Source organism: Ambystoma mexicanum, chromosome 1q (genome assembly GCF_040938575.1).
Source record: "Ambystoma mexicanum isolate Mex_15411 chromosome 1q, UKY_AmexF1_1, whole genome shotgun sequence".
NCBI classification, from domain to species: Eukaryota; Metazoa; Chordata; class Amphibia; order Caudata; family Ambystomatidae; genus Ambystoma; species Ambystoma mexicanum.
In genome coordinates, this window is record NC_090922.1 from 23825613 (window position 1) to 23841365 (window position 15753).

A 15753-nucleotide genomic window follows, 5' to 3' on the forward strand; every position below is an offset into this window, starting at 1 on the left:
ATTTCGAGTCCTGGTCACTCTCCCACGCTTCGTACACTTGGCGTTCCCAAGTCTGAAGGGAGGAGTGTACATTTGGCTCGAATACACACGGCCGCTCCGTTGTCCTGCTGCGGCAACAAACTGTGCTGGTTTCGTCGATTGGGACGTCTTTTTGCTCTACACGACTACGAGGCGTTCCCTGCTCTTCTGAACCTGCCAGCTGCTGAAACTAACGTGGAGAAGCCTGGGTCTGCTTGCTTCGGGGACCGGTGAGTAGTTTAGCTAGGATCTGGTCGCCCTCCTGCAGTATCCCATTGCTTTTCCCTGCTGTGTAAAAACAGCACCCTTTTGGCCGTACTCGCGCTCTGCTTCTGCCCGCTGTGGAGGCTGCGCTTGAGTTGCGGAACCTGTTCTCCTTCTGCTGTGCACTAACCCGAACTGCCTGACTTCCTACGAAGAGCTCCCCCTTTTGCCCGTTGGCACCGGCGTGGCAGGTACTTTGAGCACAAGGCTCCACTCTTCGCAGGGCTCGGACTTCCATCTAGTTAGGTGCCTCTGAAGGCGAACTGAGTCTAAAGCGTTATCGCACTGCCTGTTTTCCTTTCCTTTCAGGTGGACTACATATTTCGTGCTTTAAACGCTTGCGACTGTGTATTTGTATATATATTGTGTTGATATGGTATGTGTTGGTTTAATATTGTGATATTGTGATTTTCTCGCTACGGTCATTGTTTTAAAGGCCTTAAAATAAATGTGTATCTATTTTTGATATAACAACTGTTTGGAGTAGTTTGTAAGCGCTCTTGCTTTGTGTGCTCATTGCGGGCTTTCAGTCACCCTCACCCCTCTTGAGACCTAGTCTTGACCGCCGCGATCGCTACCTTGATTGGTCTGGCTTGTCCAGAGGTTACCCTGTTCCAAGTAATTAGGTTGGCCTTCTGAACTTCTGCGCCACCAGGACAGAGTTCAGAAATCCGTCTTAACACCCGACTCCAGAGAGCCTGGTGGTTCAAGTGGCAACTTCATCAAGCAGCAGATCCGCTTACCCTACTGTCCCACAGGATAGAGATGACAAAAGGTACGATTCCATGGCAAAAAAAGTATTTTCTGGTTGCAGTATGGTGTTGAAGTCCATCAACGACACTTGTACGCTCGCCAGGTTCAGTCACACACTGTGGGAGTATGCTTCATCAGCGGCTGACTGCATACCCGAAGGAGAGGAAAGGGAAGCCTTCCTTAACATCATTAAAGATGGCAAAGATGCCATGTGCGAATCTCTTCAAACTGGCATTGATTCCGCTGACAGTATCAGCAGGGCCATGGCGGCAAGTACTACAATCCGCAGGCATGCGTGGTTGCGAAAGTCTGGCTTTGCTCCAGATGTACAGGCCAGACTTTTGAATATGCCCTTTGACGGCTCTTCTTTATTCGGTAAAAAGGCTGATGACAGTCTGGAAAATTTGCAAACATCTAAAGCAGCAGCAAAATCTTTAGGAGCTGCAATCCGCCAAACTCCTTTTCGCCCCTCAGGAACCTCTGGGCGAGGAAAGTCTTTTCGCTATTATTCCGCATTCGGGAAAGACAGAGGACAGCCGGCTCAAAGAGGCCAAAGGAGATCCATCCGAGGTGGACGGGTCAAAAGTACTAAGGCCGCAGCAGTAGCAGGTGCCTCTTTACCCTCGGCATCTGCATCAGCTGCCCCCAAACCACTCTGAGGGCTTTCCACACAAAACACCTGTAGGGGACAGGTTAACTCACCATCTGACGGAAAGAATGGCAGGCTATTACTTCAGATGCTTGGGCATTGGAGACAGTTGCCCAGGGTTACTGCCTACCCTTTCTACACATCCCTCAGAGTCATCCACCGGGGCACAGCTCTCTAAAAGTTCCAGATCCGCTCCTCTTGCAGGAAATTGTAGACCTGCTAGAGAAAGGTGCCATAGAACCGGTACCTGTAGCGGAGAGGAACAAGGGCTGGTACTCCCCCTACTTTCTCATACCGAAGAAGGACAGAGGACTGAGACCCATCTTGCACAAGTTCCTCAGGAAGGACAAGTTCAAGATGGTAACTCTCTCTCCGATCCTTCAGGCCCTCCAGATCCAGGACTTGCTGGTATCTCTGGACCTCCAGGATGCTTATTTCCATGTGCCAATCCATCTCAAACACAGGAAATACCTGAGATTCGCAATTGGCAGCTCTCATTATCAATTTTGAGTTCTGCCATTTGGGTTGACCTCCGCCCGAGGGGCTTCACCAAGCTAATGTCGGTAGTGGCTGCAAGTCTAAGGAGGGAAGGGATCCATGTCTACCCCTACCTGGACGATTGGCTGATCAGAGCTGTATCTTCGGAACAAGCTCAGATCCAGCTAGAGTATGTCTGCCACTTCCTTCACAAACTGGGCTTCTCCCTCAATTTAAAAAAGTCACAGATTATACCATCACAGAGACTCCAGTTCATCGGAGCGGTCCTGGACACTTCCCTGGGAAAAGCCTCGCCACCAGAGGTGAGGGCTCAAGATATTCTGCAGATGGTCAACAAGTTTGAAAATGCCCAACATCTCCCAGCCTTCGACTTTTTGAGATTGCTAGGCCTCATGGCATCCTGCATCTTCCTTGTGCCAGAGGCTCGCCTAATAATGAGATCTCTCCAGTGGGTACTAAGAACCCAGTGGTCACAATACTCGGGAAGAATGACAGATCTCCTCCGGATTCCGGACAAGGTAGCCCACGACCTTCAATGGTGGGCCTATCCAGAGAACATCTTGAAAGGAGAACTGTTTTAGCAACCATGGCCGGAGATAACAGTAGTCACAGACGCCTCACTCACGGGGTGGGGAGCCCATGCCAACGACTTGACCATCAGCGGTCGTTGGTCTCCATCGGAGTCCAGACTACACATCAACCTATTAGAGCTGAGAGCGATCAGACTAGCGCTGAAAGCTTTTCTGCCATCAGTACAGGGGAGAAATGTCCTGATAATGACGGACAACACGGTGGCCATGCACTACCTCAACAAAAGAGGAGGCGTAGGGTCACTGCTACTGTGCACAGAGGCAATGCAGCTCTGGTTTTGGGCAATTCAGGAAGGAATCTCTCTATCGGCAGTCCACCTAGCCGGAGAGAAGAACTTGACAGCGGACGCTCTGAGCAGGCAGAGCACAGTCTCCCACGAGTGGGAGCTAGCTCAGGAAGTCCTTCAAGAGATCTTCGCCCTTTGGGGAACCCCTCAGGTGGATCTGTTCGCCACCAGCACCAACAGGAAGTGCGATCTGTTCTGTTCAAGGGAATTTCCACCGAGAGGAACTCTAGGGGGCGCGTTCGTAGTGGACTGGGAGTTCCCACTCCCTTACACGTCTTTATACCGCTGCCGTTGGAACAAATTTTGCAGCTGGTGTAGAGAAGAGAATATCGACCCTTTTTCATGTGGTACACCAACGTTTCTACTCTACTTGGCAAACTCAGGCCTTCAAGTTGGCACTGTAAAAGGCTATCTCGCAGCACTATCAATCTTCAAGCGCACTGCGGAGGAACCATTGTATTTCAAACTACCCCTAGTAATACAATTTCTCAAGGGATTAACTAATGTTTATCCTCCAAGGCCATTCCAAGTTCTTATGGGACTTAAATTTAGTCTTAAATCTCCTAATGGGTACTCCCTTCGAACCATTCCACTCTTGTTCGCTGAGATTTCTCACTCTTAAAACTGTCCTATTAGTAGCACTAACATCTGCTAGGAGGGTGAGCGAATTACAAGCTATATCTTGTAAACCCCCCCATACATTTTTCCATAAGGACAAAGTTGTCATACAGGTGAAGCCTAATTTCCTCCCAAAGGTGGTTTTTGAATTTCACATCACTCAGAAAATTACCTTACCTTCGTTCTACCCTCCTCTCCATCCGGGGAAAGAGGAAGAAAGGCTACATAGGCTGGACCCAAGGCGAGCTCTAAGCTTTTACATCAGCAGACTGGCTAGGATTAGGCAAGCAGACCAACTGTTTGTAGGATACTCAGGTCACAAGTTGGGACTACACATAACAAAACAGACCATTTCCAGGTGGATTATTTTGGCCATTCTGGAATGTTACAAACTGGCAGGGAAAGAGCCACCCCAGAATCTTGGGGCTCATTCAACCAGGGGTATCGCAGCCTCTTCGGCCCTCCAAAGAGGGGTACAAGTCCGAGACACATGTGCGGCTGCCACATGGTCGTCCGCATACATTCACAAGATTTTACAACCTGGATTCCTCCACTAGTCAAGAGACCAGATTTGGCAAAGCCGTTTTACATTCGGTTCATTCCTAAAAGGGATACATGACATTATTACTCCCACCTCCAATTACATGCCACTGCTATGGGAGTCTATCAAAGATAAGGAATACGTCGGAGGACACAATCCCTTCGAACAACAAGTTACTTCTTACCTTGTAATGTTCTTTCGATGGGATGTTCCTCCGACGTATTCCTTATCGCCCCTCCCATCCATTCCCGCAGTAATACTTCCTTTGTGGTTGCAGCTTACGCTCCTTCAAGGTCAATAACCAATTCATGTAAAACAACTGTTAACGTCAAAACGGAACTGAGCAACGGACGCGGCGCGTGGCTATTTATGGGCATGGTGATGTCGGCGCCGATACGGTAGCTGTCGAGGGACATTGACTCGGCGGACGTCGACACGCAGCGCCCTCTACAGAGAAAACATTTCCGAGGCCAGCAAGCTGGAGACGAATTATCAAAGATGAGGAATACGTCGGAGGAACATCCCATCGAAAGAACGTTACAAGGTAAGAAGTAACTTGCTCTTTTATTGAGCACTCCCAGCGCTTGAGCCAACCTCTGTAGTTTAATGCATCTCGCCTTTTCTATACTTCTCCGACTTCTACCCCTTAACACACTGCGCAGTGATTTTCCTGCACATACTCTGCTTAGCATCCCGGATATCCCTTTCAAATGTATTATTTGTTTTGTTACTGAACAACAGTCGCCTGATTGTGCATGTACCTACTTGGGTAGCTAATCGTTTGAGCCATGCTTCAACCTCATTATAATCCAGTACACCCAGGAGCTCTAGGTCCCCACCTTTAGAAGGTTTCTACTAGTCCAACAAATTGGGTTACCAGTGCGATTAGGCTGCAAGCCTGGGCAACCATGAAGGGCCCCCTGTTTAAACTTTGTGCCAGGCTTTAAGTTAATGGTGAGGAACAACATTTTGTGGTCGTAATTGCAAACAGTTACACCAAGGTCCAATGTGGCCATGAGGCAAGCATTGTTCCCAAAGAAGTAGTCCATTGTAGTCTGGCTATTGTTCCCAACCCAGCTATATTGCCCTGGGATGCCTCCCCTGGTTTTGCCATTCAACATAGTGAGGTCTGTAAGTAACTCATGGTGGCAACAGTAAAGACAGATACAAGTGATCACAGTTGAAGGGTGTTTTTTAAACTGTATAATGGGCGAGATAAACGCCTAATCTAAACCTAAATCTAAGATGGGAGCAAGCTACGACCTTCAAATAATAATACCGTCCAAGTAGAGTCTAGTCAAATCAAAAGGGCCTATACTAAAAAAAAACTATTGCCAATCCTTACCACTATGCTACAAAAATAATGTACACAAAATGATAAGTCAGGATGGTGTATCTGGGGTCTCCCTTCCCCATGTTTTTACTTCCTCGGCACAAGCTTACAGTTTGTGTGAAAGAGACTTGGCCACAGAAGGCCCATATAATTTGGAAACAAAGTCTCTTGCCTCAGAGGAACTGATGTGCCATAAACAACAAGCAAAACATTCCTTCAATAAATCTTCACAGGGCGATTACTCTTCGCCTTAGGATCCCCCTCTGCTGGGCTTCGATCCTTCTTTCAGTGTTGGCCTCCCTCAGTTGGGCTCACTACGACCTTTCACTCAAAATGTAACATTCAAGAGTCCCAATATCTTTTCAACCAGCCATTCACTGTGGGCATCCCTCAGCCGGTTTCACACGCGTCGCCACAATGGTCACGGGTGTCTCTGTTCACCCCTATACGCAGGCATTCCCCAGTCGAGTTCACATTTGCCAATATCAGTTTCTTCACAATCTTTTCAGAAATCGGGCTCCTTTTCCCTTGCTTTCTCTCAGCATCCCTCAATCGGGTTCACATAGCCATTCGAACTCAGTTCATGATTTTCTAACACAGTTCATGATTTGCTCATCTCTTCACAAAGCTTCATCTTGGCATCCCTCCGTCGGGTTCACACTTGCCAGTTCACAAGACTTTACTTTTAGACTCCTTAGGTTCTTCCCTTTATCTTAGTTCGGGTCTCAGCCCCCAGCCAGGCTTCATACAGTTCTATTAATAATACAATGTTCTCGGGTGTGTTACTGGTTACACTGATTCGTAGGTATCCCTCAATGAGGCTCACATTTGCCCCAATAACACAGTCCACCTTGTTTTCTCAATGTGTCAAGACTTTTGATGCTACAAGGGATTTTTCTCGACCCTCTTATGACCACTTTGACACCTCACGCCGGCCTCCCCTAAGTCCTCTTGGTTCTCATAGTTTCAAAAAAACAAAAAGGCTCCATCCAGTCAGAGTCCTTTGAATGTGCGCCCCGCGCCACTGGACCACTCTGCCTCTGGACCTTTATTGGGGTTTCTTTTAAATTTAAAATACACAAGTTCTTTGTTCAACAATATTGCCGCCTGCACCCTTGGGCCAAGCACAGTTTGGTTTACTATCAGTCCTTTCTGACTCACCGGCTGTGCTGAACTGTTGGAGTTTCTTTTCTCGGGAGTCATGGAAGGCACCACTCTTCTCCCCGCTTTGACTATCAGCCTGGGAGGGCCCCGTGTGCCGTTGACACGTGTCACACCACACGCTAGCTGGACTTCCCGGTCTTATGAATTTCCTTTTCTGAGGCTTCATGGGTCTGAGTTGAAAAGGGCAAGATCATTTCCGTCCTAGTCATCCCTCCAGGTCTCGCTGTCTTTCTCCTCCGTTTGAACTGACGGTACGAAATAGCTGTTTTCTCATGCATCCGCCTTTTATCCCTGTGGGGAAAGGAAAGGGCAGTCTGGTGTGGGTAGTCATCAGCAATTGCCTGACCTTTGTGTTGGGACATGTCAGGTAAACGGCTCTGGTGTAGTCCGTTGACTTTCACGTGTGAGAAAATGTTTGTGTGGGAAAAGGGATCTGGGGGTAGAGTTTCTAACTATTCTGCTGGGAAGGATGGGTAAAAAGTTTCATAAGCAATGATATCTCTGGCCCTAGGGGTTGTAATGAGCTTGGAAGGGCGAGTTTTGTAGGCTTTGTGAAATGAGTAGGAGGGATTGTAGAATTTTAGTGTTTTGTCACAGTCAACTGGGAGTTCGGGTAGGTAACCAGAAAATAGGAAATTTGGGAGATGTACTTACCCACGGTACCGTTGTTTGGGTTCCTAATTGTTTTCACAGACAAGGGCAGGGTTGTTGGATATTGGTAAGGGAGAATGGCTCTGGGGAAGGGAGGTTAATTTGGAACAGCCTATAAAGGTCTCAAGGACTTCGTCCTCTTCCCTGGTGTAATACTGCGTCTCAGCTGGGGCATTTCTCCGAGAATAACCGCGGGTTCCTCTACCCAGGTGATCCTCCCTCGCTCCTCCACCCCCAGGGTTGGGATCTGAAAGCGCCAGCCCTTCCCTGGCCATCTGAACGGGGATTCTCTGGGTTTACTTGGGAGAATACCCTCAGGTTTCTAACAGGTCACATTGCCTCAAATAGTTTACCCATTGCTTTTCCTTGATGTTACTCTCCCCCTGTCGCATTTCACAATGTTTAAACACATTCTAATAAGCAGCACACTGCGTGTCAAATGGACATGTGACATTAAAATCCCTGCCCAACAATATAGGACAATCCTCCCCATAGTTCACTTCACTTGCTGCCAATATTTCTTCCAAAAAAAGTATGTACTTCCATGCCTTTAGTATGAGGGGGGGGGGGGTTATCACCAACATCCTCCAATAGTCCTCCTCTTTGCCTGACCATATCTCGACACCTTGGATGTTACCCCCAACCACAGGCTTCAACACCTTGCGTGATCTTTTCTAATTCCTACGATAAGCCCACCTTAGGGCCTCCTATTAGGGCCTTTATTCGCCAAAAGTTTTAAAAGGTGGAAACCCTCGACCTGTGCACAGCAATCAAGCCAGGTCTCCTGTAATAAGAAGACATGGTAGTTGGGCAATATGTGAATTGACCCTCTGGGAGATGGTTGTGTTCCTGGGTATTCTTAGGGGTCAATTAACGGGGGGTCTACTTTTTTTGTTTTGGGGGAACCCATTACACTTCTTCGAGGCAAGGATAATTACGATCATAACTCGCCTCGGATAGGAAGGGGTATTTAGACTGTTAGCCCCCTGGCTGTGTAATTGGCTGTCCACCGGCCCCTTGTGATACAACACTGGGTTATCAGGGACAGGACACTGAGATCTTTTTAACAGTGTACCACATATTAACAGTTTCAAACCCACGGTGTTCAAAGCATCAACACTGGCACACAACAGTAAAACCCAGTTAGTGCTACTGTCCCACTTTGGTCATTCCAGTTGGACAATGCCGGCAGAGGTGATGGTAGATAACCAAGGGATCGTAGCCCAGAGTCGTAGCAAGGTTGTCCTGTTAAAAAACGGACTCGAGTCAGAGGTATGTATCTCTACGACCGGGTTTTATCAAACCATGTGCTACTCTACCCAAATCTGGGTTCAAGTTAACATCTCTCTCTGCCAGGTCCTTGGTATTAGGCGCAGTGTCCATACTAATCTTTCAGTTAATGTCCCGTTGGGTAAAGACTTGTTGAGCAGGACCTTTGCTTGCCATCCAGGGTTTACCAGATCTGTTCCAATCCTGTCCTTAGGATTCTGCCGGAGTATGTGAATTATTGTATAAGCACTGCAACTTCGATGCTGGGTGCTTAATATTAACGTTCTTTGTTGTCTCTCGTACCACAGTACCTTCCTGATAGTGAGTGGAAGTGGTCTGGGCTTAGGGAGGGCCCATCTGTCTAGAGGCCCCTGTAAAATCGCTGTACATCGGGATCCATCGACTTGGGTTTTCTTTATTATTTTTGGTCTAGTTTGTCTGCTGGCTCCGCTCCGCCTTGTAGTTCCAAGGATTCTATCTCGTCCACCGGACGAGATTACAGCCAGGTGATGTGTTGGCTTTTTTGGGACATCCTCCCTCGGTGCCCTCCGAGATGTTTTATGGTTAAGGGAAATGATTTTTCCATCATGGAGATCTCTGCACACAACGCATCTAGTGCGTCCTCTGAGTCCTGAGACCTCCAAGAGACCTCAGACTCGTCGGTAGACACAAGGATCCTATTGCCAGAGCCATCCAACGCCCCTGCCCTTTTCCATGCCGCCTGAGTAGCAGTTTCGACCCATGCCTCTTGTGTTGTGGTGACAATCTCCTTACCATCGCTGCCAACAGGTCCACGGACGTGTGTATTTGAGATGATGTAATGGTAATGGGCCCCAGTTGCTTCCACTACCTTGGCCATAGACAATTTCAGTTCACATTGATCCATGTTGTTTCAGGCTCCAAATTGGTTTTGGTACCAAATTATAAGTCGGATACCAAAGCCTCCATGTTAGGACTGTTTGAGAGGTTACCTGTCAGGTTTTCACAATTCACTTGAGTACTTAGCCCCTGGGAATTTCGTTGCAGACTCCAGCACAAATTCAAAAGGGAACCATTATTATCCAGGGAGTGGGTGGAGCCAGACAGGATTAGGATTATAGAATTGTCCTCTATCATGCTGTTGTGTAAAGAGGGATTTGTGGTCGTACCTTCCCCAAAACCCCTCTGTACAGGTGGAAGTCCGGAGTTTGGAGCAGAGTCCAATTCCATGTTATTTACCAGCTGAACAGGTACACTTCGCAATCCAGTAAAAAAGCCCGAAATCCATGATTGTGTTATGGGCAGAACTCGACCATTATGGCTACTCTTTTTCTTCCTGTTTTTTGTTTTTTTGTTTTGGAGGCTTCTCTCTGCGATTTGTGGGTATGTGTTGGGCTGCATCGTTTCCCCTTCCTTGCAGCTTCGCTGCGCAGACCTACTCTGCCCATGGGTTTCAACTTCGTTATTGAGGTATGATTGCCAAAAGACACAGCAAACAAGTCCTGTTGGTGTCGTATTGGGAGTGGGGTAGACTAATGGCAGCTAAACATGGCTCCAACAAGCCTTCCATCGGATCCAAGTACATTCTATTACTGCGCGTGCCTTAGTACACCCTGCTGGCTCGCAGCACAACTCCTAGTTGCCGAGGGTCACACCCCCACTGTCTCTGGAGTAGTCCAAGCACAGAGGTCAGTGGGTAGGATAAAGGCAGGCAGAGTTCAGCATACTTAGTTCCACGCCCAAGCACAGGCAATCAAGCAGTCAGGCACCCATACTCACGGTCTCTCGGATCCGCTGCTGCAATCCACGGTGTTTTGAAATCCAGCTGGGATGGTAGCGCAGGTTCCACAGTCAAGCTACCACCCAAACACCAACACACTCAGGGCCTGAATCACAGAGCGTTTCCCTATAGGATTGCGCCATTATAAAATGCTTCTGTGAATTAACACATCAGCAGCAAACCGCCGAGGCTCCACCAGGCGGTACGTTTATATTGTGCTCCACCCCCTCAGACGACAAGGAACAACAGACTCCGGTCTGTTGCAGTGTTCACGGCGTTTGCAGCAACTCCAAAACACTCAGCTTCACTTAGGAAATTAATGACTGTTTCATCACCAGAGCCTCACAAAGGGCACAGACCCGAACCATTTGAGCCCCAGGTAAAAGGCACTCTGAGTGTTCCCATCCTAAAACAGGAAAACAAGGCTCTAGCATAAGGCGGTTTAATAACATCAATGTAACCTTCAAGCCCGAAGTCCCCCTTGATCATGAGATACTCTGGGCCTAATCTCAGCCTATAGGCGGATGCTTCCATTTTTCTACTAACCTGGGTAAAAGCACTTTTTTGATTCTTTTGTGTTCTTACTTGTTTGCATTCACAGGGTCTTCCCACTGGTTAGACTCATTCACGCAAACCACTTCAAATATTCACCTGAGGCATTTAGGTGAAGAGTCTGCGATCTCCTTAGATTTTAAAAATGATTCAATAAGGGAGGCAGTTTACCCCTTTTACAGTCATATTGCTAGTGATCCATTCCAAGCCTTCTGCAAGGGGCCAATCTTGCTGCTGTTGCAAAGGTTTTCCCTTCTGGTGTCAGTTCCCAGAGTGTCTTTTCTGCAGGACGTTAGGGGGGAGGTTCTTAGGGTGGAAGCAAGGGCTGGCATATCCAAGATGGCTCAACCCTTCTCTTGTGTGCAGGCCCTCTTCCGTAGCTACACTGTTCTTCCCCTCTGCGCCTCAGATCAAAAGGACTCCAGTAATTATAATCCCTATTGTTTTGCAGATGCCTGTTTGAAGCTCCCAGCTGCTATTCCTTGCCTAGAAAAAGTGTGTCATCCTCTCCCAGGAAAGGTGTCAAGCCTTCCCATCAGAGGCCAAAGGGTCATCATGACTAAGCTCACCATCTGTAGTGAGTGCGAGAGACCCATGCAAGAAACCATGCACGAATGGCTGTGCAGCTACAAGGGTCACAGGAAACTAAGTAGATACATTAAATAACATAGAAGGGGTTTGGGCAATTTTAATTAGCTCCACATATGCTACCATATATAGCCAGATCTAGTATATTTTTATCCAAGGTACTGCCACCAGACCATGAGTATATGCAGTTAAAGGTGGTTCGTTAGGAGTGCCCTCTTTTAAAGGCAGGCCATTCCTTTTTAGAATTAATTTGCCTCCAGCAGGCTGCCTCGGGAAGGCGCATGTTGCTCTGGGGCTGCCATGTTGCCAATTCACACTGCAGCTGCTGGTGTGTCAGTAGGCATATCCCAGCAGAGTACACATGTGTGCACTATACTGTTTAGAATGGAGGATTGGAAAGTGAGGCCTGTTTACGAGTGCTCACTTTTTGAGAGAAAAACAGCATTTCACAAAGCACAAATATCAATTCAGGATTGTATGTCTTGCAGATGTCATTCTGTGACACTCCCCAACACAGTATGGTGGTCTCTGCCTTTTTTGTATGTTGGCTTGGGCACTTATTGTTGCAATCATTGTTCATTTTGGGTCTGCTTAATAAGGTATTTATTGTTCATTTATAATGTGTCTGCTGCAATTCAATCACTTTGGACACCAAGGGCTATGTGATTGGGGCATGTTTAGTGGTGCGCGCGCGTGTGTGTGTTGCATGCGCCTTTCCCCCAATGTGATCTGCTATGGTACCTCTATTAATAATTTGACTCCAGCTCTAGTAACCGCAGTCCAAAGGCTCAAATCATGTAACCACCATCTTGGAGTCGGGCTTCATAGGAGCCCGGGCAGCTTTGCATTGCGGCTGCCACAGCCTTGCTTATTGCACTTGCTCGCTAGACCCAAGTTCTTCCTGTGCACGTACGCTTGTGTGATTCCCCATTTTTGCAAGAGCCTGTTCCATTTTGTGCTCTACTCCAGAGCTTGCATTCCTCTGGTGTGCTCACTGAAAAGTCCCACCCTGAAAGTGACTTTTGAGGGGATCCATTAGCAGGCAGCTGATTCGGTACGGTACTGGGAAGGATAGATTGGTGGCAACACGCTGATCTTTTTAAACAAGACTACACTTGGCAGCACAGGTTTGGTACCCAGTCCCCGTAGTGCGCTTAGAGGCTTGAGATCAGCATGAAGCGCAATATAAGAAACCGGTAAACTTAATTTTTATCAGTGTAACCTGTCTCGTTGCCTGATTTTCGCTGGTTTTATTTCCACTGCCACTAATTTGTTCTAAATGGGGTACTTTGGGGCCCTTTCTCTCACTGTTAATGCAACACATTTCTTGGGGCCTTACATTAGGGACACATCAGTTAAGTGGTGACAGTAAGGTGCCTGGTGGGGTAATCAAGAGGCGATTGGGAGAACTCTGGGTACCACCTCCAGTCGTTGCATTGCACAGCGGGTGGCTTCCACTACCGACCCCCGTCCCCTTCCATGGTTTGCCCAGAGGGGACTGACATAGGAGGAAAAAGCAAGAGTTCATAATTGTATTCCATATAAATGGAACCTTCCAAATGAACGGTTCTGGAACATTCATATGTGTTTTGCACAGAATCATTATGATGTAAGCAAATGCATCAACTATGATATTAATGTAATTGTTAACTTTCATTTCTCTTTATGTTTCAGCCAATCAGCTGACAGTAGCAGCGGGTCCCGAGGAGACCAGACTTATTGCTGGCGATACACTGGAACTCATTTGCAATTTAACCGACTTGGGATCCGCTCTGCCCGACATTGTATATGCAGTTGAATGGGAGATGACAAGTGATGCGAACCCACGAGGACAGAATGTTGCACTGCTGGGCACTGATGGAACTGTTACTGTGGGCACAGCCTATGAAAACAGGGACATTGGAATGCGTCACATCTCACTGGAAAAGCTTCCACCATTACCAGGATCTTACCGTCTTAGAATACATTCGGCCCAACCTGGAGACTTGGGGACATACACTTGCCGGGTGAAAGCATTTGTCAAATACCCCAACCTTATTCTGAAAGAGGTGGCAAGCAAGAAATCCAAAGGAATAAAAGTTTACATGAAATCTGAAGGTAACTTGGGGGGCCGAGTCACTCCTTTTAATCAATGCCTCTCATCTTCTATGAAGGCGTACCTATATGCATCCTGCCATCATGTAATCTGCACTTGACCCAGAGAAGATAGATACACCCTTACTTGTTAAATTATTCCCATGTATGGTTTAATTTATGTATATTGCGTTTTGGTTTCACAACAGAACCTTTCACACATTTGATTAATCACTGTAATTGCAGTGCATATATTAGAAGAGAATTACAAAATGTAACAAAATACAAAATCACTAAAAAGCACTTAATCAATTAATCAACCAATACTAAATTCACAAATTCAAAAATTGCAATTAAAAGCGATATTTAATTTGTGTTTAAAATACAAATCCATAACTGTTCTACAAACACCCCCTCCAGGTTATGTGTAAATCTGTCCAGTTTCTCATTCCGTATCATGAGTATAAGTATCATGAGCTCAGAGCACTCAATACATAAATGTGTTAGGGTCTCTGTTCTAGGGCCACAATAGCGGCATAGCCTTTGTCTCATCAGAGACTTCAATCGCATACCTAAAACATCCAGTGTTGGCAATAAATTGAATTTTAGTTTTAAAACCTTTAATCTAAATTCTCATGAGGGGTGTTATTTTTAAAAATAAGGAGCCAAAACATTAAAATTATTTATACTCCAGTTAAAACGATCATTAAAAAAGCGTTAATTCATTAAAACGTCCTTGTTCTTAATCCATTCATATCTGTACATTTTCAGTTTAACTTTATTTGGGTTAACACTAAGCTCCTCGCCAGAGGACTCTATCCTCTCCAGAACATCATCTGTTACTTTGCCAGTTCCCCTGTTCAGTTCTATTTTAGGTTTGACATCTAGAGATGCTTGTGGAGGCAACAGGAGTGCAGCATAAATGTGCAATACCCTCCATTCTATAAAGATTTGCAGCGGAAGAAAACCCAATTTGTTTATAATTCCAGCTATTGACAGCGAACTAGGCAAATGCAACACCTTCCTCCATAACAATGCTTCTAATTTAGACCATGGAGTATCCTCATTGACATTTTCTGCGCCAAAAATCAATTTATGGACTATTTTTCGCTTATCCATTGGTAAAGCTGAAAATCTGCCAAATTTGTAGTCAAATTGGGACAGCTGAGAAGCAGACACTAGAAGCATTGCTTTATTAGCCTTATACATGTTTCGTTATACTACAGTATATAAAGCTTCCCAGGTATTTGAAACGATTAACAACCTCCAAAATTTGATTTGATATTCCATGTAAAAAATGTTCACTTTGATTTCTCTGTGTTCAAAATCAATATTTTTGATTTTGAAATATTAAGATTTAGCTCCAGACCTAATAAGTATATATTTAGGCTATGGAGCCCTTTGCAGGCCAATCAGTGTCATATCACAAATAATAGTATTGTCTGTATTATTTAAATACTGAACTTTAGTTTGTCCTATATGCAGAGGGTTAGTCTGTGCTGAATCCCAACATAAGCCCATATCTTTAATATAAAAATTAAATAGAAAAGGGGCCAGGGCGCACCTTTGGCAAAGCCCCGGAATAGTATCTATCTATTTCGTGCAGGTTACTTGAGTATCAAGCCTCACCCATATTTTTGTATCCTTATGTAGTGCAAATAGAATACCTATCAGTGGAATTGAACAGCCACAGCTAAACATCTGTTTACACAAAATTGCGCGATTCACGCAGTCATAGGCCTTACTTAGTCAAGAAGAGCAAGGTACAGTGAGCTTCTCTGTTCCCTCGCCTGTCTATCCAGCAAAGAGACTATAAAACTATTTATTGCTGTACTGACTCCCTTCTGGAATCCTGCTTGATAAATGTCTAGTTTGTCTGATTCTGAAACCCAAATATGTAGTTAATTTAATAACATGTTTGCAAATATTTTGTTTGTTGCATCCAATAACGAGATTGTTTTACAGTTCAGTGGGGAGAACCTACCCCCACCCCCTTTTGAACACTAAGATCACAACTGCCAACTTCCAGGATGTAGGAAGCATAAGCACTTGAGTTGATAAAATGTTACCATGCAAAGCTAAAAGGACTTTTGCCCACAAAGACACGTCAGATTTTAGTGTCACACCTGACAAACCATCTGGGCAA

At 46.0% G+C, this 15753-nt stretch overlaps 1 protein-coding gene across 1 annotated transcript in view; it reads left to right on the forward strand.

Annotated features, from left to right (window-relative positions):
• The window catches only part of IGSF8 (immunoglobulin superfamily member 8), a 395119-nt gene that overhangs the window by 244661 nt on the left and 134705 nt on the right, over window positions 1-15753 (forward strand). Inside the window, exon 4 of the mRNA XM_069635441.1 lies at window positions 13209-13631. Coding sequence (XP_069491542.1) covers window positions 13209-13631 — 423 coding nt within the window. The remainder of the gene's footprint in view (window positions 1-13208; window positions 13632-15753) is intronic.